Genomic DNA, 23,987 nt, shown 5'->3' on the forward strand with positions numbered 1-23,987 from the left:
CCTTGCTGAGGCGGCTGTCCGTATTAGTCTGAAGGAAAGTCTGTCTTCATATTACCCTCAGCTCCCAGCACCAGCACCAACGGCAGCAGCAGCATCCTGTTTACTGAGTACCTGTCATAGGCTGGGCACTTTATATGTGTGACCTCACTCAATCCTCACACTACTCTGGAGAGGAGGCTGACGTTTGGCAGCTTGCACGCATTTCTCGGAGGGCATAGCTAGTGAATGAGAGGCAACATGAAGATAAATATTTTACACGCATTATCTCATGTGTTCCTCTCACTAATGCAGCAGGGTGAGCATCGTCATCCGCGTGGAATGGGGCAGGGGTGTACCACGTGGAGCTGGTCCGGAGCCAGGCCTCCTGACTCTGGGATCCCTCCTCTTCCCTCCCGTTTCCCCTTTGCCCCTCTTCCCCTCTTCCTCCTGCTTCTCTTCACACCCTGCCTCCCCCTCTTCTTTCGTCTCTCTTTTCTAGTTCCTGCTCCTCCTCTCCCTCGTCCCCCATCTCTGCTTCCTCCTCTACCTCTTGAACACTCAGAGCACATGGGGCTTGTCAGCCCCCCTCCTCCCACGAGTCCATGACCGTCCACTTGCTGTGTAATCTGTCTTCTAGGCTTTGCAGGAGGAAATCGCCATCTCTGGCTGCAAGATGAGGTTGAGCTACCTTAGCAGCCGTACCCCTGGCTACAAATCTGTCCTGAGGATCAGCCTCACCCACCCTACCATCCCCTTCAACCTCATGAAGGTGCACCTCATGGTGGCAGTGGAGGGCCGCCTCTTCAGGAAGTGGTTTGCTGCGGCCCCGGACTTGTCCTATTACTTCATCTGGGACAAGACAGATGTCTACAACCAGAAGGTGTTCGGGCTCTCGGAAGCCTTCGGTAAGCCTCTCAGCCCCAGGACTCAAGGCCATCCTCAGAGACACAGTGACGCTTGGGGACGTGGGGCTCTTTTTCCACTTGCCGTGTTTCTTCCTCCTCCCTTCCTCTTCTCAGAAATTCCTACGGCTTAGTCGGCCTTCAAGACTTTTCGGTGGCCATCCGTGACCTAAGAGAATGTACTCAAAGACCTGAATGTGGAAAAGCTGATAATTTTTTTTAAAGGGGGTTACAAAAGCAGAAGGGCCCTTGAAAAGTGCTCTGGTGGTATGTGACAGCTAAAAGAGGCTTTGTGCCACGAAGATGCAGCTATGGCCCCCTCAACCATCTGGCCTGAACTCACCCATGAGAAATGTGGGAGTCTGGAGCTCCTGGGTTTCTTCAGAGTTATTGAGGTGCAGGAGCTAAGATTCTGTCTTCATCAGGAAGGCTTGTTGGCCTTTTTACCTTATTTTCAATCAAAGAGGTTCTGTCGTCGTCGTCGTCGTCGTCGTTGTTGTTGTTGTTAAAGTTTTTATTTGTTTTTGAGAGAGAGAAAGGAAGAGAGAGAATCCTAATCAGGTTCCATGCTGTCAGCACAGAGCTCAACGCAGGGCTTGAACTCATGAACCGTGAGATCATGACCTGAGCCAAAATCAAGAGTCAGACACTTAACTGACAGAGCCACCCAGGGGCCCCCCTCCTCATTGTTTCTGTCTGTTTTTTGTTTTGTTTTTTTTTTTAAATTTTTTTTTCAACGTTTTTTATTTATTTTGGGACAGAGAGAGACAGACCATGAACGGGGGAGGGGCAGAGAGAGAGGGAGACACAGAATCGGAAACAGGCTCCAGGCTCCAAGCCCTCAGCCCAGAGCCTGACGCGGGGCTCGAACTCACAGACCGTGAGATCGTGACCTGGCTGAAGTCGGACGCTTAACCGACTGCGCCACCCAGGTGCCCCTGTTTCTGTCTGTTTTTAAGATGAAGCAGAAGGTGACTGTGGCCTCACCTGGAGTCCCAGCCCCACTCAGACGTCGGGCTCCAGGGGCTGGCTGTGCTCATTCCAGCCTCCGTATATAGCAGAGTCCCAGGAAGGGTTCAGAGCTGGACTGTGAGCAGACCTAACCCCTGCGGGGCTAATCCCCCAAACACGTAGAGTATCAGCCCAGGAAATTCCTTCTCATCTTGAAACCTACTCCAATTTCATTCCCTTATTAGATTGAGCAATGGCAGAATGAGGAAGCAGAGGAGAATTAATGTTGTAAAGAAGAAAGAGAGGAAGGGAGGGAGGGAAGGCAGGCAGTCAATAAGAGAATGTCTGTTGAACACCTGCTCTGAACAGTGTGCTTCCCTGCACGTTAATATCCCACTTAATCCTCACAACCACCCTGTGAGTCAGAAATTGTCCTCGGATTCTGCCAGAGAAAGCCAAGGCCGGGAGAGGTGAGGGGACCTCCCAAGGATGGATGAGACAGGAACGGAGCTGGACTCATCCCAGTCCTTCCCTGTAGTTTTGCATCCCACCCTACCGCACAAGGGCATGCTGGGAGTGAAGATGCCATCTCTTTCTGTTCACTCTCCCTTCTGTAACTCAAAGTACTTCTGGGGTCTCATTAAAAAAAAAAAAAAAAAAAAGCCTTGCAACCTCTTCAGGTGAAATGGGTATCCTTAGTGTCCACCAGCCAGGGACAAAGGCAGGTGTCTGCATAGTGGGACTTCAAGGGCTGAGGCTCACTTCCCTTAGGTGACCAATAGGAGGCGTAGAGGCTGCTTAAGGGACTCACGGTCACAGAGAAGATGTCCCTGTGAACATTCCCCTCCTGCCATAGATGGCTAACAACTTTTATGGCACCTAAAGAAACTTTTAAGGGACTGTCCACTTGTTAATTCCTGTCCTGAACATGCAGTAGGATATTGACCTCTTGACGGATACTGTCAGCACAGAAAGATGCTTGAAAGAAATGGCATTCCTGTCTCTGCTGGTTCCTTTCCACAGGGCAGGTACAGGGCTTTTTACAAATCCAGTCTCAGGACGGCTGCCATGGTTAGCCTGCATCCCGGTGCCCTCCTGAGGAGGTCTGGATTTATGAAACAGAAATGAAACCAGGGGATTTTCAAGCTTTGAGACTCAAAGCAACTTCCAGTTTTCAAAGTACCCTAAGTGAGCTCTTTTTCCATGTATTCATTATAAACGACCTTGAATTTTTTTCTTTAGTAAAGTAATACCATTATCATTCATAAAAATGTGATGAACGGACAAAAATATAAATAAATTCATACATGTTTCTATAAAACAACTACTTGTTAACATTTATGTTTATTTTCTTTTCTCGTTTATAGTTTGTGTATAGTTTTTTTTAAGCCTAGATAGAATACTGTATATACAACTTAGCATTATTCCATAAGCATTTTCCATGACACCCCACTATCTTCATAACCAAATTATCCGGTGGCTGCATAATATTCCTCAAGTGGGTACACTTTGAAGACGTACTTACTTATTTGTTTATAGAGCGTGAGAGCTGTGGAGGGGCAGAGGGAGAGGGAGAGAGAATCCCAACCAGACTCCACACTCAGCATGGAACCCAATGCCAGGCTCAATCTCATGACCATGAGATCATGACCTGAGCCAAAATCAAAAGTCAGATACTTAACCGACTGAGCCATCCAGGGGCCCCATCTAGTGGGTACACTTTGATTTGCTCAACCTGTAACCCCTTTTAAACTTTTAGATTACTTCCAATTCGCACTATTATAAATAGTGCTGCAGTGAAGAGTTTTGTGCCTGAAGTATTTTCCATACTAAAGGATTATTTCCTGGGAATTGATTCTCCTGGGTCCTTTTTAAATTGTTTAGTACTTTTTTTTTTTAACTTTTCCTCATAATGCACAATTGCTCTATTAAAAAAAGGATATTAAGGCTCAGGATTTCTAAGGCACTTAGAAATATGACCTTTTCTCCTTTTCTACGAAAGACAAGCCAGAGCCTTGCGTGCATATCAAAGCCAAAGAAGAGGCTTTACTCACCTGTGCACTTTGCGCCTTTGCTCACCTGTGTGCTTTTGTTTCCTACAGTTTCCGTGGGTTATGAGTATGAATCCTGCCCAGATCTGATCCTCTGGGAAAAAAGAACGGCAGTGCTGCAGGGATATGAAATCGATGCTTCTAAGCTGGGAGGATGGAGCCTAGACAAACATCATGCCCTCAACATCCAAAGTGGTAAGTGCATTAACAGAATTCCAAGAGCCAGGCCATGGTGTGGCCCTTGTCTCATAACCTCTGTGCCCTGCCAGATTTAAAAAAGAAAAAAAAATGCACATTTCAAATTACATGGGCTTGTATGTGATCAGTCATCAGAAGGATTAGTCAACAGATACTCCTTGGGAGCCTGCTCTGTGCTTGTCACAACTAGGCAGTGGAGACGCAGAAATGAAAGACCTCAAGAGATGATATTCTGGTCAGAAGCAAACACTTCCCAGGCAGTCTCCAGGCTGTGCCGTGGATGGTGCCATCACACACAAAAGCACAGGACACTGGGGCATGGAGGGCAGCAACTCAGTTTCCCGGTTCAGCACGGTGTCTCTTTGGAGAGAACCTCTGAACTGAGTCTCAAAAGATCCAGAGGATCAGCCCTATATATCAAGTAGGGAGAACATTCTAGGCAGAAGGCACAGTATGTGCCAAGGCACAGAAGTCTGAAAGAAGAGTAATTGGAGAGAAGGTTTCTTATGGTTTGAGCAAAGGATGAAGTGAAGGCAAGAGCTGAAGCAAAAGCCAGAGCTTGAGCAGCCAGAGCCCAGGGTCAGAAGACTGGGACTTTGAACTTCATCCAGAGGCCGATGTCAAGCCTCTGAAGGGTTTCAAGCATCCAAGTGACATAATCAGCTCTGTATTTCAGATAGCCCACCTTGACTGTGTTCCAGGATGGGACAACTAAATATGCTCCTGATGTCTGACATCTCCCACCTACTCTGGAGAGGCCCTGGATGCTACCCAAAACCACAACATTGTGTCTCTAGTATACTTTACATGTTCTTAATATTTGCAGAGAATTTTTGAATCTATGGATTTTTTTTTTCAATCTTACTTTCCAGATTCCTGTCATTCAGTAGTAGAATATTGTAGACAGCAAAACTGAAGGCACTTTGCCATTTGGTAATGAAAGGAAGGGCAGAAGGTTTGGAAAAGTACATGCACCCAAACCCACAGCAGACCAAATATCATAAACTCGTGTGTAAGCGTGTCCAGTGGTCAGAGTCAAAAACTTTGCACTGCTATTAAAATTGCCAAATAATTTTAATAAAACGATTTGAATAAAAAAAAAGGTATAAGGAAAAACTAACCAACTAATTCTAAATTTTATGATAGAAGAAAGATTTGTGAATAGCTGAGACAGCCTTTAAAAGAAAAAGGAAAAAAGAGGCACTGCCAGACAGTTTGGTATCCGTCTTAAAAGAAACCACAGTCTCCAAAATTGTGGTGCTTGTATCCGAGTGGATAAATAGCTTCTACAGAACAGAGCATGGGGTTCAGAAACTGACCTATAAGTGGTCATCAGGAATCATTTTGGCCATGAGTGCCAGCAAAGCCAAAATAACAGAATTCCAAACAGGCAAAAAGTTTGTTTCTCCCTCGCCTGAAAGTCTGGAGGTAGATAACCCAGGGCTGGCTTGGCATACTGCAGGCTCAGGGGCTCAGGCACCTCCCCTCCCACTGCTCCAATCAGGCCTCCATCCCCAAGGCTATGGTTCACGGTGACCGCTGAAGCTCCAGCCTTCATATCCACATCCCATCCAGCAAGAAGGAGGAAAAGGGCTAAGGGCAAGCCCTTTCCATTGCAAGGACACCTCCCAACAGCTGCCCACCCCATTTCTATTTCCATGCCACTGGCTAGAACTTAGTCGCCTGCCAAGTGTAGGCAGTTCCAGATAGTAACCTGGACAGCCAAACATCAGGGGTTCTGTGGCTACAGAAAAAGGACGGGGGACAGGATGGATACCTGTGGATGACTACGGTTTCTGCTACGCTCCATACACACATAGAAACTGGCACATGACACAGGCAACATCAGATATCGGTGGAGACGGATAGTTATTTTAGAAATCGTATTGGAAAAACTGGCTCAGTGGGTGAAGAAAAGTAAAATTAAGTTCACACCACATACAAAATAAGCAAGATTGATTACAGATCTAAATTTAAAAGGTAACACTTGAAAACTAGTAGGAAACACAGAAGAATATCTTTATGATCTCAGAGAAGGATTCCCTAAAACCAAAAAGCACAAGCATTAGAGTAGGAAAATGATTTGATTGGACTAGGTAAAAATGAAAGATACCTATTTAATAAATGACAGAGCTAATAGGTGACAGCCTGGGAGAAGATTCTTGTGACCATAAACCCAAAACTCATTCAGGCTTCAGTATGGAAGGAGTGAGGTCAGAGGCACAGTCCAGTTTGGAGACTGTGGCAATAATATGGGAGATAAAGGATGATCTGGGCCCAAAATAAACACTGTGGATATGGGATGAAGGCTACAAGTCACTGAGGTCAGTCCCTTCATTTTGCTGGTGAGGAAACGGAGATCCAAGCTCTGTTAAAACAGTAGGAAAGCCAATACAACATCTGGGATCAGCCCATTAGGAGCAAAACCAGGTAAAAGCCCAGGTGTCTTGAATCTACCCTGGTGAGAAGAGACTGAACTTCACTCATGCATTTCTCTAAACATTGATTGAGATCTACTCTGTGTCAGGTTCTGCGATAGGCACTGGGGATATAGAAAGGGAAATAACATGGTTTCAGTCTAAAGAGAGAAAAACATGTAAGTGTCATAAAAAATCCACACTGCAGTAGAGATGGGGACTAGGTACAGGAGATGTGTACAGTCTATTTGAGAAGGAGTGGAGCTGAATGATTAGGGGCCTGGACTTGAGAGCACTTCTGCTACTCTCCGTGTAACCTCAGGTAAGCCACTAGCCTGCTCCCCCCTGTGCATCCAGAGGCAACAGTGATACCTATCTTACAGAGTTGTTGAAAGCGTTCAATCAGGAAGGCAGCATGGCCTGTTCAGGACACTCTGGGTTTCATGATGGGGGTGTGGCAGCCTTGGGGGGTAAGTCTTGGAAATGGTAGGCAGAGATCTTGCATTCCTTGCAAAATCGAGGCAACTCTGTGGTCAGCCGCAGAAGACAGCCGTTTCCTGCTCCATAGGTGATTCTGTTCTTCTGTCCTTGTCCCAGGCATCTTACACAAAGGGAATGGGGAGAACCAGTTTGTGTCTCAGCAGCCACCCGTCATCGGGAGCATCATGGGCAATGGGCGCCGGAGAAGCATCTCCTGCCCCAGCTGCAATGGCCTTGCCGATGGCAATAAACTCCTGGCCCCCGTGGCCCTCACGTGCGGCTCTGACGGAAGCCTCTACGTGGGAGATTTCAACTACATCCGGAGGATCTTCCCCTCTGGGAATGTCACCAACATCCTGGAGTTGAGGTATGTAAGGTGATGTCCTCCTCACACTTCCTAATACTGTCCCTTTGCTATCCCGTGGCGCCCACCTAGCATTACCCACGACACCCAGAGGAGCCTCACCTGTCAGAGTCCATCTGAGACTTTTCACTTCCCAGCTCAGGGCTAAACTGTAAGCTGGGGGCTCTGGGGAAGCAGGTGCTGCTCTCCACCGGGCACTGAAAGGAAGACCAGCCACTCGTGGGGCAGGGGGATATCTTTGACGCCCAGAAGACGTAGAAGGCTGCTAACAACCAGGAATTAGACTTTTTGGAAGCCCTTGAACTTCTTTCTGTTTCCTGGCACCAAACAGATTGAAATTAGTCTCATGAGACCTCTTATAAGGACAAAGATGGCAGAACGGACAAAGCCAGCATTAGTAGGTTTGGCCCTGTTACTAAACACTCATCCGAGTTAGAGCAGTCCTCTTCAGCTGTCTGGTACTGAGATAAAGGCCCATGGGCTGAAATCTGGCAGTGCCTCTGTGCTCCTAGCATGCTGCAGGGCCAGCCGACTCCACCTTTTCTCTCTCCCCATCCCAACCGTGAGGGATGGAGCATAGCCATACTTAGAGCTTGGGGAAGGGCCTGATGGGTTGCATTTTCTCTAGACTCCCTAAAGCGGGTCTTCTTAGAACCAGAGCACTGTCACAGGGTGGGTTCTAGGGTTACAGAGAAGCTGTGGTTAGAGACAGGGTTGCCCCACACTCCCTTTCAGGAGAAATTGCCCCAAGTTCCTCAAAATTGCTTTAGGGAGTAGGATCTGCCCATGTCCTGGGCAGGAGTTCGTGTGAACAGAACAGGCCTGTGAGCTGGAAAGCCTTCTTCCAAACTGGCCAGGGAAAAGGAAACTCACTTCTGTGAAATCCCAACTATTTGCCCAGTATAACAGTCCTGCAAGATATTTACCACTGTTGCCCTTGACAAACAAGACCAAGGAGACTCGGGGAGTTTAAAGAATCTGCCCAAGGTCCAGCTTCTAGAGTGGCGGACCGAAGCCCACAAGTCCATCGCACAGCTCTGCATGGCCGAAGAATTGTCACCTGACCCAAAGAGGGCCACTTTGGCTTTAATGCCTTGTTAAGTTATCCCCTGGAAGTAATTGCCTGCTGAGAATGTCTCTGCAGTGCCCATGTGAAGGAAGGGAAGGCTTGCTAACTGACCACGGTCATGGCAGCAGCCCTCAAGAGGAGAGGGTTCGTAGTCACCCACACACACAGAGACAAATGAAGCAGGAGGTCTTTGGCCATGACAAGAATCAGAAGCCTGAATTCTGTGGACTCATAGGAAGTGGGATATCAGGCTTTGTGAGAACCACCAATGGAATATTCTCTGCCTTTCTTCTCTCTTTTATGAGTTTCACTGCCACAGACATCCGTCAGGGAACGAGGAACCCGTAAGCCTGTCTGCTCCAGTCAGCTGCTCACATTGTCTTTCCACCTCCTGTAGGGTAATGGGAAGAGCCACAGCCTAGGGGTCAGCCCACCTTGGCAGAGAAGCTGTCCAGCTGTGGGCAAGACATCTACCCGCTCTGGGCCTCCATTTTCACATCTTCAAATAAGACGCCCCATTTTCCCTGCCTCCCACCTTTGAGGGGAGATCGTGGAAGACAAATAAGTAGGGAAGGGAGGAGTAAATGAAATTTGGAAAGAAAAATACACGTATCAGTATGTTGTCAATCTTAATGTATTTTCTTCCCGGCCTGTCCCCCTGTTCCCCCCCCCCGCCCCCTGCCCTTCTAATTATGGTATGTCTCCAGTTCTGTATTCTGTCATGAGGAGGATCATGGTGGGCTACGCAAGTTTTGAATACCCTCTGTAGGGCAGCGTGCACACCAACAGAGGCACAGCAGTGAACATGCGTGTCTCGGGGAGCGTGACTCTGTACGGGGCGGGGAGGGGGGAGGGAAGCCGCTGCTGCAGCCCCTGTCTTAGCTCTGGTGAGAGCAGCCGCGTGTGTCAGGCTCATCCCCTTCCCCGAAGTCAGCAGTAGTGGTGCAGGTGAAGCCATGCCTCTTCTGTGATATGTAGCTGCTTGTAAGTGAGCTCACTGACAAGTAATATCCAATATAAAATAAATCAGTGTCATAGCTGCTAAGTCTTTATTTATTATAGTATTGTACAGTACCATTGCTGTCAAGTTCTCAGGCTGCTAATAATGCTTCTAACCCCGCTGCTAACACCTCATTCTTTCTTCTATTCCCTGCTCTCCTGTCTTCTGTCAGAAATAAAGATTTCAGACATAGGTAAGCCAACCAGTGGAGAATTTCCTGTCTCTCCTCTGCCTTGTTGCATGTTGTGTGGTAAGCTGCACGTGTCAAATTCAGATGGCTCACTAGCAAATGGATCCTGTGTAATTGGAACTGATTGGAGGTAATCAGTTACATGAGAGGAAGTCATTAATAATGGTGGGGGTGGGAGGCGAGAGCCCGAACTCCTCTAATCTCTAGCAAAGTGTAGCAGTTACTTGGGTAATCTGTGGACATGACGGACTGAAATAATAGGGGAAACAATTTTAACCTTGGCATAGTAATTTGAACACCAATCCGTTTATCCTTGGAGTGAATGAGGACAACCTCCTAACTGTGTTGAATGGCTTTCATAGTCACAATGGGACGTCTTGAGAACATCTCGATCAGGTGAAGAACTTGGACAAAGACAGGTTTCAGATTTGCACTTCTGTGGGCATTGCAGGTGCCTTGGCTTTGGTGGCTAGGATGCTAGGTGACCCCACCAGAAAGTTTGCCAGCAAGGGAAGAGTGGGGAGGAATGTTTAGGCCATATGAACCACCCAGATAGGTGGTTCATCAAATAGGAGCTTTATCACAGAGGGGATTTGTCGTGTAGGCTCACAGTGAGGCTCAGCAGGCAGAAGGGAGCCACCTCATCAGAGACACCAAGAGAAATGTCTGCCCATCAGCACCACTGCCTTTGGGGCACTCTTCTGACTCCTGGGGAACAGTCACTTCAGAGTCCCCTGCCTAACACACATCTGGGTGACTTGAAAAAGCCATGGGCAAATGGAGCTGGGGCGGCTACCAAGGTAGCTTTCAGTTACCCACACGTGGCTCATACCGAAGTGGCGCGTGGGCTGGGTGCTGAGTGGGAATAAAAGAAAATCTTAGGCTGGCGGAAAGAGGCAGACCCCAAATCCAATAACGATCATCTCCGTATCTATGTAATTAGATATGGTATTAATGTAACAATTGTATATATTATTTTAAGATAATAATAACATGGACAGAGCATTTAGCGTGAGGCAGAAAGAAGGTTCATGGATTTACGTGGGCTATAGCAGTTCATCCCCAAAGCACCCTGTGAAGTAGGTGCTCATGGCACATCTAATTTACAGATGAGAAAACTGAAACCCGCCCCCTCCCCACCTGCCCATTGTCTGACCTTGAAAAAAAAAATCACCTCATCTTTCTGAGCTTTACTTTTTGACTTGAGGTCAACAAAATCTCTCTTGGAAACCGTTTTAAGGGTTACAGAGGATACTTGTAAAGTATCTAGCATTGTGCCAGGCACAGAGGGGAGCTCCAGACATGGCTGCTATTCTTATTGCTAGTATTATTATTATTATTATTATTATTATTATTACTATTATCATCATCATCATCATCATCATCATAACAATTATATGATGATGATGGTGTCAACTTTCCCAAAAAGGAATTCAGTCCTCTTACAATCAAAGATACGTGTCTTAAAGTAAATTAAATAGAAGTTGGTAACAAAAGGAAAAAAGAGGAAACACATATGTGTGATTGTATGTCAGATTAGACCCTGGACTTCCTGGCAGCCAGAGCAAACAGGGAAACATAACTATTCTCATGGTTTGCATTCTCAGAAATGGGAAAATGTGCTCACTTCTCAGAGGGGAGAATACTTTTTCCTGACACGGAAATCTGAAAGAATTTTTAGTGAGCTTTGTATGGCTGATACTGAACTATATACATCGATACATACCTTCAGGTTCAGTTTTAGAGAAAACATAGAAGTTCATTTCATACGAAGATCTTGGGTGAAAATCTAGCATTTCACGTTGAGACCTTCAGTGAGTGGTGGTAACTGCCTGGGACGCAGTAGGGTTACAGGGGACCGAGCTGGGAAGAATTAGTAGGTCAGGGTTCTTGTCCAGCTTTGTTGTGCACTTGTGTGGCTTTGGGTTGGGCATCCCGCTTTTCTGCCTTCCAGTCTCATCATCTGTGAACTGTGAGAGCTGTGGTTTTGGTGCCTGATGTTTAGTGATCTTTTGATACATCCATAGCATGATTTCAAAGCCAGTTTCCTGCCCTCCCTCAATTCATCGTTTTCTCAGGTGCCAAAAACGATTTCTAAAGTAAAACCAAGTGGAAGGAAAAAGGGAATTTGTTTCTGCCTTCTCTAGTTTCTTAAAGAAAATATGGAATGAAAACACCTAAGTCTGAGCCCTGATTTTAACTGGCACCTGGATATTGGCAAATCCCTTCCCCTCTCTAGGCCTTGGTGTCCCCATTCATAAATGTCAGAAGTGGATTAAAAATTCTAAAATTTTATCCTCTCTGTCCATGAGCATTTACTGTCTCAGCTGTTCCCAGGAATGGTAGCCTGCACACATGCTCCCCAGGGCAGCCTTGCATGCCTCTGGCTGTTCAGCCTCCATACCAGCCCACCGCGCAGGGACCCCTAATCCTTTGGGCATCTTCTTCTGTGGACCCTTTCAGGGAGCGAGGATCCTCATTTCCTCCTGGATCTCTTCCCCAGGGTGATGGAGGATGCTTGATGCCTTTTTCAGGGGCACATTTGAACTCAGGTCTTCATCAGTCTCCATCAACGTATTAAGTTAACTCCAACAGAAAGCCCTAACTTCCCCCAGGAAGTAGGTTGGGCAGGACAATATTAAGTCTGACATACTTGGCTTTTCCATTATGCAGTAACATAAATACTCTGAAGGTTTCTCCAGGTGACCAGCTGCCATTTATTGGGCATTTTTATTTCTTTTTTAAAATTTTTATTCAACCTTTATTTTTGAAAGAGAGAGGGGGCAGAGGAACAAATAGAGAGGGAGACACAGAATCCAAAGCAGGCTCCAGGCTCCGAGCTGTCAGCACAGAGCCCGATGCGGGGCTCAAACTCACTGTGTGATCATGACCTGAGCCGAAGTCAGAGCTTAACCAACTGAGCCACCCGGGCGCCCCTGGGCATTTTTATTTCTTAATGGAACTGGCACTATGCTCAGAAATTTATATTCTTTATACAATTTTGTCCTCAGAGTAGCCCTTTAATGTAGTTGTGATTATCCCCATTTCTTAGATGAAGAAACTAAGGCTCAGAGTAATGAAGTGATTTGCCCAAGGTCACCTACTAAGTGGGTGGTAGAACTAGTATTTGAACCTCTGTCTTTGTGGCTCTCCCCCCTGGTTCTAAAAGCCAGTAAATCAAGTTCTACCAGGGCCGCCACCAAATGTGGTCAGAGGATGCTAGTTACTCTGAGACAAAGGGAGAATTCTCACTAAGAAGCAGGGAATAGATTGCCTCTAGTCCCTGGACTCCCAGCTCCTATCAGGAAAGTCCCACACCATCCAGAAAGAGGACAGTGTGAGGCTTGATTTCAGTTCATGAATGTCCGGAATGGTACTCTTATAGCATCCAAGTGTGTACGTAGCTTCCAGAAGTGCCAAGCTCACGTTTTTGGAAGTAGAAAAGAATGTGGGTCCCACAGTGGACTCAGGAAACAGAGCTGTGACCCTTCTCTGTGCCCAGCCCGGCTCAAGATACCAAGAATCAGAACTCAGACATGGTCCCTGCTGCAGAGCTGATCCCGGGGCTTTCAGCTGTAGGCCACCTTCCATGATTTTGAGAGTATTCAAAGGCCTTGCTGCTCGAAGCAAGCAGACAGACCACAATGGTATCCTCTGAGAACTTATTAGAAACATATGCTCTCAGGCCACACCTCAGAACTGCTGAACTGGAATTTGCATTTTAATACAATCTCCAGGTAATTCATCTGCATATTAAAATTTGAAGAGCATGCCTCTAAGGCCTCAGTTTCCAAATCTGGCTGTGCCTCAGAGTCGCCTGGAGAGATCTTAAAGGGACAGATGCCCAGGCTCTTCAGATATTGTGGATGAGGTTTTTCTTTCTTAGGCTTTCCTGGTGAATGTGCTGTGTAACCATGTTTGAGAACCATCACTGTAAGATCCATAGCATTATTATTTCCCCTGTATGCTCCCAGCAAGATGGATAGCCATTCATTCACCGGTGCATAAATTTGTGGGCTTTTCTGGAGCACTTACTCTGCACCAGCCCAGGGCCAAGCAGCAGGGACTCGAAGCTGGTCCCTGCCCTTGAAGAGTTCGAGATGTCATTGAGGAGACAGACAACTAAGCAGAACAGTGTCTTAAGGTCCTACAGGTAGGAAAAGTATATTTGCTAAGGGTCTGGTGACACGACGAAGCAAGTGGCCAGTTCTCCAGGGGAGGTCTGGGGTCTGGGGGTCTGGGAATCCAGGAATGACATTTCAGATGAAATGATGCTGGAACTGGATCTCAGGACATGGACGTGATCAGATGCTCCCCAGTGAGTAAGGGCAATGGTGCTTCCTAAGCTTGGAGAGGCAGTGTGGGGAAATAGGAAGAACACAGCCTTTAGGTCAAGAAGATTGGAGTCAGAAACCCATCCTGCCACCTAGCAGTCTCTAGCTCTGGTCAAGGCACTTCACCTCTGGTGGTCTTAGTTTTCTGAAATACTAAAAAAAAAAAAAGCACCTGCCTTACATGGCAGTTGTGAGGAACGTCAGGCTGTGCGTGCAGAGCACAAGGATGGTGTCTGGGACGGAACACACACCCAGAGGTGGTAGCGGATGCCTTCGTACCAGTGACAGTCATCTCTCCAAGCTGTGTTCCACCAAACGGTGGCCCTGCCCCCGATGGGGGCCCAGGTGCTGCTCCCTGTACAGGTGGCATGAGGAAGGAGGGCGCTGAAGACTGTCCAAGTGCTCTTCCAACCAGAAAGGGCTGTTGAGATGTATAATTTCATTTGATCCTGATGACAAGCCTGTGAGCAACGCAGAGCAGGGACTTAATCATTTGACAGCCCAGGGACCTACAGTTTGAGCGATTTAGGGGACTTGCTCCAGTGAGAACCCACATCTTCTAAATTCAAAGCTAGCGTTCTTTCCCCTACACTAACCCGACTGCCAGACCTCAAATATGTCCTTGAGCACAGAAGATGGGCCGCGGCTCTTACAGACTCCCTGGGACAATCCTGCTGGTGCCACCTTCTTCTGGAATTCACTGAGCTGAGAAACTGTACATGAGTGGCACTTCTCTGGGTCACTGCAAGAAGACATGAGCCAGAAACTCAGGGGGCTAATCTAAGTGGACAGGGCCCCCACCACATTCCCGCAGGGACACATTTGCTGCCAAGGTAGATAGCACCGGTTTATCATGAGTGATGCACAAAGAAATGAAATGATTCCCCGTCCCCCCACCCCTCCTAGCTCACCGCCCCACCTCGCAGCTGTCATCAGGGAAGCAGAGAGATCCGGGCTGCCCCACATTGCAGACTGGGATCTAAGGTCACTGCATTTTATTTAGCCAGAATCAGTGTCATCTGGGAAGATCAAATCTGTGCTGCATTAGAGCGTTAGTCACAAGGGACATTTCAACATAAACAGCACATCTATCCTGTTATCCATTTCCCTCAAAAGAGAAGGAAAAGAAACACCCAAGTAATTTGAGTGAAAATGGTATTTAAATAAACTCAAAATGGAGATACCATCCATTTAAAGCAAGTGACAGCTATGCCCTAGAAAGCATCAAGTTGAACATTAGAAATACAAAAATGAATAAAATCCCATCTCTTCCCTTCAAGGACTGACTGTCAGATCTGGGAGACAGCCACATAAATAAATACCACGGCATTATGTGAAGTGTCCTGTAACCCAGTTATGAGCAGATATGAATCTCCACACACACGGGTTAGGGAAGGTTTTGCCAGAAAAGGTGCCACTGAGCTGATACCTGAAGAATGAGCAGGAGTTTAGCAGGCTGGAAAGGGAAGGGGACAGGACACTGCACAGAGTGGGAACAGCAGTTATAGGGAGGTGCGGAGGTGTGTGTGTGGGACCAGATGTCCCTGATGGACTGCAGGGCGTACTGGGGGATATGAGGCAGCTGCAGAGAGTGTTGCTAGGCTGGGGAGTCTGAAATCAGCCTATAAAACATGGGGCGCCCTGGAAGAGAGGGCACTGGGGTGATGTGACAATGTCTGGGTTACAACAAGGAAGAATGGCCTGGAAAGGACCCAGGCTGCAGTCGGAGAGACCTGCCTTTTATTTGAAAAGGATGATGTGATGGGACAACCATGTTAGAGCTAGAGAGGAAGGACAGTTGGAGAAAATCACGTGACCTTAGTCTAATTCAGGGAGAGAAAACCAACAGGGAAATCTTAGGTCTGGGAACCTGGCCCTGTTAAGAAGCAGCCAGTCCCCAAGATAACACCCAAAGCAAGGGATGGTTATGATGACAGACAGTTGGGGCCAGATTAAAATCTTTAGGGACCTTGACACTGAAATGATTATGATGCCCCAGTCTTCATATGTAATTCAAAAAACACCAATCTGTAAAATAAAATTTTGTTTTTCAAAAGAACCCAAAACCTACATGCCCGATGAAACATAAAACAGCTTCCTTCTAGGCTCTTCCGATTGTCTTACTTGCATCTTGAAGGATTGACAGCGCGCCTACTTTGCTGGTGCTGTAGACCCTGCTCAGTCTGCCCTCTGAATCCCCAGCACGGTTTACATCCCACCATCCAGTGGAAATGGCCTGTGCCGGGCCATCCAACCTGAACAGAGGGAGATTCCCTTGAATTGGAAGACATTCTGGAGACTTGGAAGGGGATACCAGTATTAAGATGCAGTTTGAGGCTGGCCATGCAAAGGAACTGAAAATTAGTTTCCAGGATTCCAGCTCCAATTTGGCCTAGACCTGGAGTAACGAGGCCATGCACAGGAACTGAAAATTAGTTTCCAGGAGTTAAGATTCCAGCTCCAATGCAGCCTAGACCTGGAGTAACAAGGCCATGCACAGGAACTGAAAATTAGTTTCCAGGAGTTAAGATTCCAGCTCCAAATTTGGCCTAGACCTGAAAGAAATTATAAAGCTGTACCATGTGATAGGAAAATTCAGGCTTAATAAGGAATACCTAGTCTGTCTTCCTCTCCAGCTGCAAAACCAGACATAATGACTAGGAATTAAAAGAACAGTCACAATTATTGAGTATCTGTCATGTGCCATGCACTATGCTAAATATCTTTCACATACGATTTTATATAATTTTCTCAGTATACCAACAAGGTGGCTGTTAATACCCCATTTTGCAGAGGAAGAAAACTTAAGGCCCAGAAGGCCAGGTAACTTGCCCAGGTTTCAGAACCTGGAAATGACAGATCCAGACGTGAAACCCAGACCGATCTGATTCCTAAGCTTCTGCCTCTTTCCTGCCATGTGCCGAGGGGTAGCACCTTGTCTCTGCAACCCTCCAGACAACTGTGGTCTGCCTTTGCTTTCCTCTGTTGGCACAGCCTTGTCATGATGACTGATTTCCAGATATGGAACTATCATCAGAACTACTCTCTTGGTTTATTTATTTTTCCTTGGGTGTTGCTGCAAATTATAAACTAATCCTGCAATTCATTACATCTGACTGCAGAAGGGAGACTGCTGGGCCCCTGATAAGTATAACGTGAGGATTGACAGAAGACTATATTGCCACCAACTGGGAGTCAGATCTGGCCAGGGACTTATCAGTCAGGCCCGAGGAGGCAGTGGGGCTGCTATAAAAACTTGCAGGAGAAGATCTTGTGTTTTAAACTCTTGAGGTGTTTTTTTCAAGTCAGGCCCTCTCTTGTTTCTGGCTTGGATTTACAAGCCACCTGTGGTAAGCCTCATTGATAATCCTTTTAAGAAAACATGTATTAAGTACCTAATATGGACATAGCTCTGGCTGGACATCACAGTCATTGGCAAGAGCTTTTTGTATTATTCGTTAGGTAAGAGGGATAGCTAAGCCAACCACTGGGGTCAGAAAAATTAGGGAACAATCACCCAAAAGGGGGACACCATCGCCATATGACTTTTTGCATGAAGTCTAGTTGTACATCTCTGGTTAGCTGATAGGAAGAAAGAAAGTACTCACCAGCTGGTGTGTCCTTATTTTCCAGTCACAGCCCAGCGCACAAATACTACCTGACCACAGACCCCATGAGCGGGGCTGTTTTCCTCTCGGACACCAACAGCCGGAGGGTCTTTAAGATCAAGTCCACCGTGGTGGTGAAGGACCTTGTCAAGAACTCCGAGGTGGTCGCAGGAACAGGTGACCAGTGCCTCCCTTTTGATGACACTCGCTGTGGGGATGGTGGCAAGGCCACTGAAGCCACACTGACCAACCCCAGGGGTGAGTAAGGCCTTGCTTTTTAAGTACAAGCAGTAATGTTGATTGAGGTCCCAATAGTTAACTTCCCAGGAGCTGTGAGTCTAATACCACAGTCAGGCTTAGAATTGGAAAAAATTGTAAATTCACACCCTTTGATAGCAAAATTCAGGTTTAATGCCCACTCCATTTTTCAAAAGAAATACATGTTTATCGTTGTGAAAACATTTTGGAAAATACCAAGATGTCTGTAGAGAAAAGTTAAAATTGTCGTGATTCCACCTGCCCAGAGATATTCCCAGGTAACATTTCCTGCCTTTCCTTCTAGTCTTTTTTCCACGTGTTTGCATGCATGTGTTTGTATGCTCACCAAAAACAAAATGAGGCCACATTAAACAAACTGTTTTGGTAACCTACTTTTTTTCCCCTAGATGGTATATCACGAACATTTCCCCATGTTACCCATCTTCTTTGTACTCATTTTTATGGCTATATAGTATTCCATAGAATGGACGTCTCATCACTTATCAGCCCCCTACTGTTGGACATTTATGCTCTCTCTCATGTTACTGTTTTATAAGAACATTGCAGTGTATCATCTTTGTAGATGTTCACATGCTGTAAGACGGGTTAGCTGTAAGTTTCAATTTTGAGTCCTTCAAAAAGACCTCTTAATACCCACAATCACAATTTTTCACTCACTTGTTCAGCAAGTATTTACTGAGTGTGCGGTATGCTGTGGTTGCATAGATAATTTTAATGCAGCAGAATAAATAAGACTTGAGCGTGAATCACTGATGTGGGAGAGAGGAAGAAGTGCTCCTTGGCAAGCCAGGAAACAGAACTGTGCAAGGGACTTAAATAAAAGCCGAGAGTGGCCCCTTGTGCCTAGAAGACGGGGAAGGCTTTTTGGAGGAGAAGCCATCATTGTCGACATTCATCAGCAAAGCATCCATTGTGTGCTGGCCATAAAGCTGGGTGACCTATAGTATCTAAGCCTCAGCATCCCCCTCAATAAAATTGGGGTAATAGTACCTTCGGTGTCCACCTCCTAGGTTTGTTCTGAGGGTCGTAATAAATATATTTCATATGCTATACCACAAAAATGTCCTATGTGATTGTATTAGCAAATGGTGCCAGGTTTCAGGCCTCTCCTAGACCCAGATGTACCCCTAGTGAGTGAATTAATATCTGTGAAAAGTGGTTGGTAAAATGCAGCTGGTACATGCACTTTTAAGTCAAAGCATTATTGTCTAGTGAAATCAGGCAGTTCTGTATTCAAATTCAGACATTGCCACCTAATAGCTGTGTGAGTTTAGGTGAGTTGCTTAACCTCTCTGAGCCACATTTTCCTCACCTATGAAATAGAGATATACTGTACAGTTGCAGTACAGATTAAATATTATCAAGAATGAAAATGCTTGGTTCATTGGTTCCAGATACTTGATAAACATTCTCATAGTGACTCCTATTATAGTTGTTGTATTACATTACCTTATGTTATCACACCACATCATATATTATATTATACAACCTCTATTAGACACCTGATTGGTCAGGTAGTAACTGTGGGGGAAGTATTGTGACATCCATGGTCCTAAATATGATGTCCTCCTAATTATGATTTCCTAACACTGAGCAAGTAGTCTGCAGCAGAAAGAACAGGCTTACACTTAGGGATCCTGCATTATGATTCGGTCCTACTGTTCCCTGCCCTCTGACCTCCTCCTTTGGGCCTCACTTTTCCCATTGATAAATCAGCGGATTGGGCTAAATGACACCCCCCCCCTGCCCCGACACCACGTGCAGTTGCAACATTCTATTCTCTTCAAATTAAAAGCTTTTTTTGAAAATGTTATTCTCTCCAGGTCTTTCTCAGTTGCTTCACACACATATGTGTTCTCCACCCGCCCTCCTCCCACCCCCGCACACACAGACGCACGCATGCATGCACACAGATGTAGTAGCAGTGAAATTGCCCAAAAGCCTGTAATTAACCCAGATAGAAATGACAAGGGTGCCACAATATGCAGACACTTCGCAGCAGGGAGGAGAAAAGACGTCCATCTATTTAGCACAACAAAAGGAGAAAAACTGAAGTAATTAATCAGGGGGCAGGTCGCTTCTATTAGCCTGTGCAGCCAACTTTGTAAACAAGAATCCTGATTGTTCGTGGAGCACTCATCAGTCCTAGCAGATGGAAGAGAAAGACAGAGCATAGCCAGGCAGACAAGAAAACTCCTGTCCTGCTACTTAAAGAATGTAATTAATGTACATTCTAGGCAGGAACGAGGAATGGCTTCCCTGCCTGAAGGCTGCCTTGTCCTCTGTGTGAAATCGCTCCCCAGCCCTGAGCAGCCTTAAGGAGGGGGTGGAAAGAACACCACTCCAGGGGACTTCATCACTCAGAGCCCCTTGGGTGTCTGAAACCGCCCCAGTCACGGACACGCAGACCCCGGGCAAAGGGTCTTCACAAAGTGCTGGTCGAATCTCATAATTATAGTCACTAATAATTATTGAGGGCTAACTGTTACACATCAGATGTTATTATCCCCATTCTGTGGATGAGGAAGCTGGACTTAGTGAAATGCCATGGCCAAGGTTATACAACTGGAAAGCTTTCTCTGGCAAGCGTCTCTACCTCTGTGAAGCTTTCTCCAACCCCTTCTTTCATTTCATTGCCCAGGGATGACTGAGCAGAGCAAAACTGACCAGAATCGCCTTTCCTTCATCATGTCTCTCCCTGGGGCACTCCACCTGGTGCTGGCTCATCCCCAACCTCCCCATCTAGACCATGTGCTCCTGGGGGTCATGTGTCGTCCCTTAGCACCCCTGAGCAGTTCTCAGTTTGGTAGGGCTATTTCTAAACTCGGGATGTTGCACCCGGGGTGGAAATCAATCTCACCCACAATAAAACGTATTAGTCTTGGCCACGCCCAGAATGAGTATTTCCAGGAGTGAGGCCAAGCAGGGGTGTGTTGGGTGGGGGGGGGGATAAACACTTCAGGATGATTCTGATACACATCACTGGTTAAGAAGTACTGATTTACTAGAGTGGTTCTGAAACTTTGTTTTATATCATGATCACCCAAGGTGCTTGTCAAAAATACAGATAAATATTCAGGCTCCACTTGAGATGTTCTGAACCAACTACCTGTGGGATACATGATAGAAGGCTTCCAGATGATTCACAAACACAGCTGGGAGTGAGAAGTACAAATTTAGAACAATCCCTTTATTTAAGAGCTGAGAATCCAAACGCAGAGATATCCAGTGACTTGCCCAAGGCCACACAGCTGGTCATGGAGAAAGTGAATGGTGAATTCAGACTGCTCTCTTCCATGTGCCTTTTTTAAACATTTATTTCACCCATATTCTCTACACAAACCCAAAGGATTCATGTTTAGGCTGTATACATCTATAATTACCAATGACCATAAACTAAGAATAGAAAAACATGGAGGATGATTCTCTTGGAAGAAAAGAAAAATTGTTACCAAAATGGGGATGGATTTAATTGCGAGAATTACAAGGCTTCAGAAGTTAGGTTAACTTAACTCACAGCTTTGACACTGAAAAGGGTTCTGCTTACTGCTACGTCCAGTGCTTGACAAACCCCCAGAAGTAGGAGTCCAGTTTTGGTGACTACCTAAGCTGATAGGTAAAAATCTCAGCAGTAAGGTGGAGGGACCAGAGCCCTGGAGACTCGGGTTCTAATCCCTGCTTTGAATAAGTCACCCTAAGCCTCTGGGCATCTGTCTTCCGGCCTTTGGATGGGGAGTGAGTCCTGTGGGGAGGATGCAATCAAATCACAGAGGGGAGGTTCTTAATCAGCCCACAAGGCTCCATCTGCGCGTAGGTTGTTACCACCTCTAACGCTGTTTTTGGCTTCTCTTTCCCAGGCATCACGGTGGACAAGTCTGGGCTGATTTACTTCGTGGATGGCACCATGATCAGACGCATTGATCAGAATGGGGTCATCTCCACCCTGCTGGGCTCCAATGATCTTACCTCAGCCCGGCCCCTCAGCTGTGACTCCGTCATGGATATTTCTCAGGTAAGGGGAGAACTCTGCCTGCTAGAGCCCTGGGGCTGCACGCTCATCCGCTCTCCCGCTGGCCCCCCATCTTTATGCTGCACTAGCCTTTGAAGAGCACATTCTTGGGGCTGGGCCTGGGGAAGCACTAAGGACACAAAGATGAGTAGGGCGAAGCTTGGTGCTCTGGGAGTTCACCAGAGGGATGACAGGTGGTCGTCAGAGGGATCCCCGTGGACAGCGAAGAAATCTGCCCCAGGAAGCTTCAAAGGCAGCAGAGAGTCACATGCTGTGAGTTTAAATCCATAGCTGCCTGTGAGTCCCCTCTTTGGAAACACAGGTACTTGTACATTGTCTTTTCTCTTTCTCTACTGTAAATGACATGAGGACAGGAATTCTGTTCATCTTTTCCTCTGCTCTAGCCAGAGTACCTTGTATACAGTAGGAGTACAACCAGTATTTCATGATTAATTAATTGATTGGCTGATTGACTCCAAGCTTTGCCGCTCACTAACTGAGTGACTTTGGACAAATTCCTGAAGTCCTCTGAACCTCTTTTTTTTTTATATTTTAAAAATGGAAATAGCTGACTTCAGCCTGGCAGGATTGCTTCGAGAAAATACGAACAGTGCATACTAGGCTCCTGGCACCGCTTGGCACTTGAAAGGTGGTCAATCAACAGAAGTTCTGGTGCCCACGTTCACAAAGGAAGTGCAATTTGTGCCAGGTTTTGAAGGTTTAATAGGGGTTTCTGGGTGGCCAGGAAGAATGGAGACATTTCACACAAAAGGAACAGCATGTGCAAAGGTACAAAGATGTTCATGGGCCCAGTATATTCAAGGACCATTGGAAGATTGAATGCTTGAGCATAAGGTTCTTGGAATGAAGAAGCAGGAGTTGAAACTGGAGTGTTATTTGGGGCCAGTTAGGGAACGACCTTCCCATGCCGTGCCAAACAGTTTGGACCTTAGCAGTGAACACCAGTAATCCAGTGCAGACCCAGTGACTGGCAGTTCAGCATGTCCTTAGTTTGTCCTGCAACGTCTTGGCAAGGAAAGTGTCCTTTATTGCTAGATCTTTCGTCAGGGCCTGGCCAGAGCTGCCAGCATTAGCAAAACCCAGGAAAAAGGAAGGCACGAGTTACGTTAAATTGCAGAGTGGGACAGCAATAACCACACTTAGCTTTTTAAACCCCCTTACTTGTAGGGCAGGCTGCACACAGGCCCTTTTCCACTGACTATTCACCTGCTCCCCGTACTCAGGGTGCAACAGAGGCCAGGAGGCCCCCCTGTTAGTGACATGTGTTGTGGAGCGCTGTCCCCAGAGCCCCAAGGCTGGTGCTGGCGGTCCCAACACCCGCGTCACATCCCTTTCGGTTGCTGGCGTGGTTTTCCTCTGCACTGGCTAATGTGATTGTTCCGCTCCAGAATGGAATCTGTTCTCTGCCACTCGTCTTTCCAATTTGGCAGGCTTCCCCTTGCTGGCTCGAGAATTTCCCTCTCCAGTCTGTGAGCAAGCTTGAATTACCCGTCAGGAAGCTGCTACGGCCTGAGGATGTGCACGCGAGTATTTTCAATTCTCAAAACGGGCCCCGTACCAGCCAGCACAGGGCACTGAAAATTTTCAATCCACACGTTGGAAAGTTGTTTTACTTTAGTGAGAGGTGCTACCAAGCAGCCAAATCAAAAGCTCAGAGGACAACCGGCGTGTAGTGGAACGGGGAAAAAACCCACATTTAGCTTCAGAAATCCTGGGCTGAAATCCCTTTGCCCCTGGTCCTCGCTACCCTCATCTGAATCTAAGCATGGAATTTTTTTTTTTTTTTACCAAACTCTCCAGACACGGCTTATATTTTTATATACACGTATGGGCGGGGGTGCTGGCTTTCATTCTGAGAGCTTCCTCTGTACAAACACTCAGAGCTGTTTTACTGCCCCGTGGGGAGCAGGGAGTAAGCCAGAGAGCTAAGAACACAGCTCAGAGGCAAGAGTGCAAAGCAGGGAACCAAGGAACTTGGCCAGCTCCCCTGGGTGGAAATAAGCCCAGGCCCAAGGAGAAACTAGAGGGAGGAATGGAGAAGAGAAGAAACAGAAGATGTTGCCGCCAATCAAAAGAGGGGATTAGTTCCTAGCTCAGCAGGCTACAGAGTGTGACTATATGTAGAGTCCAAAATG

General features: G+C 46.7%; 1 protein-coding gene across 2 annotated transcripts in view; it reads left to right on the top strand.

Moving 5' to 3' along the window:
• TENM4 (teneurin transmembrane protein 4) overlaps nucleotides 1-23,987 on the top strand; it is a 598,010-nt gene that overhangs the window by 533,868 nt on the left and 40,155 nt on the right. For both annotated transcript variants that reach the window (XM_042904074.1, XM_042904075.1), the window contains 6 exons: nucleotides 617-884; nucleotides 3,935-4,078; nucleotides 7,096-7,345; nucleotides 9,584-9,604; nucleotides 17,569-17,801; nucleotides 21,680-21,834. In XM_042904074.1, the coding sequence (XP_042760008.1) occupies nucleotides 617-884; nucleotides 3,935-4,078; nucleotides 7,096-7,345; nucleotides 9,584-9,604; nucleotides 17,569-17,801; nucleotides 21,680-21,834 (1,071 nt within the window). The remainder of the gene's footprint in view (nucleotides 1-616; nucleotides 885-3,934; nucleotides 4,079-7,095; nucleotides 7,346-9,583; nucleotides 9,605-17,568; nucleotides 17,802-21,679; nucleotides 21,835-23,987) is intronic.

The sequence above is a fragment of the Panthera leo genome, chromosome D1 (genome assembly GCF_018350215.1).
Source record: "Panthera leo isolate Ple1 chromosome D1, P.leo_Ple1_pat1.1, whole genome shotgun sequence".
Taxonomy (NCBI): domain Eukaryota; kingdom Metazoa; phylum Chordata; class Mammalia; order Carnivora; family Felidae; genus Panthera; species Panthera leo.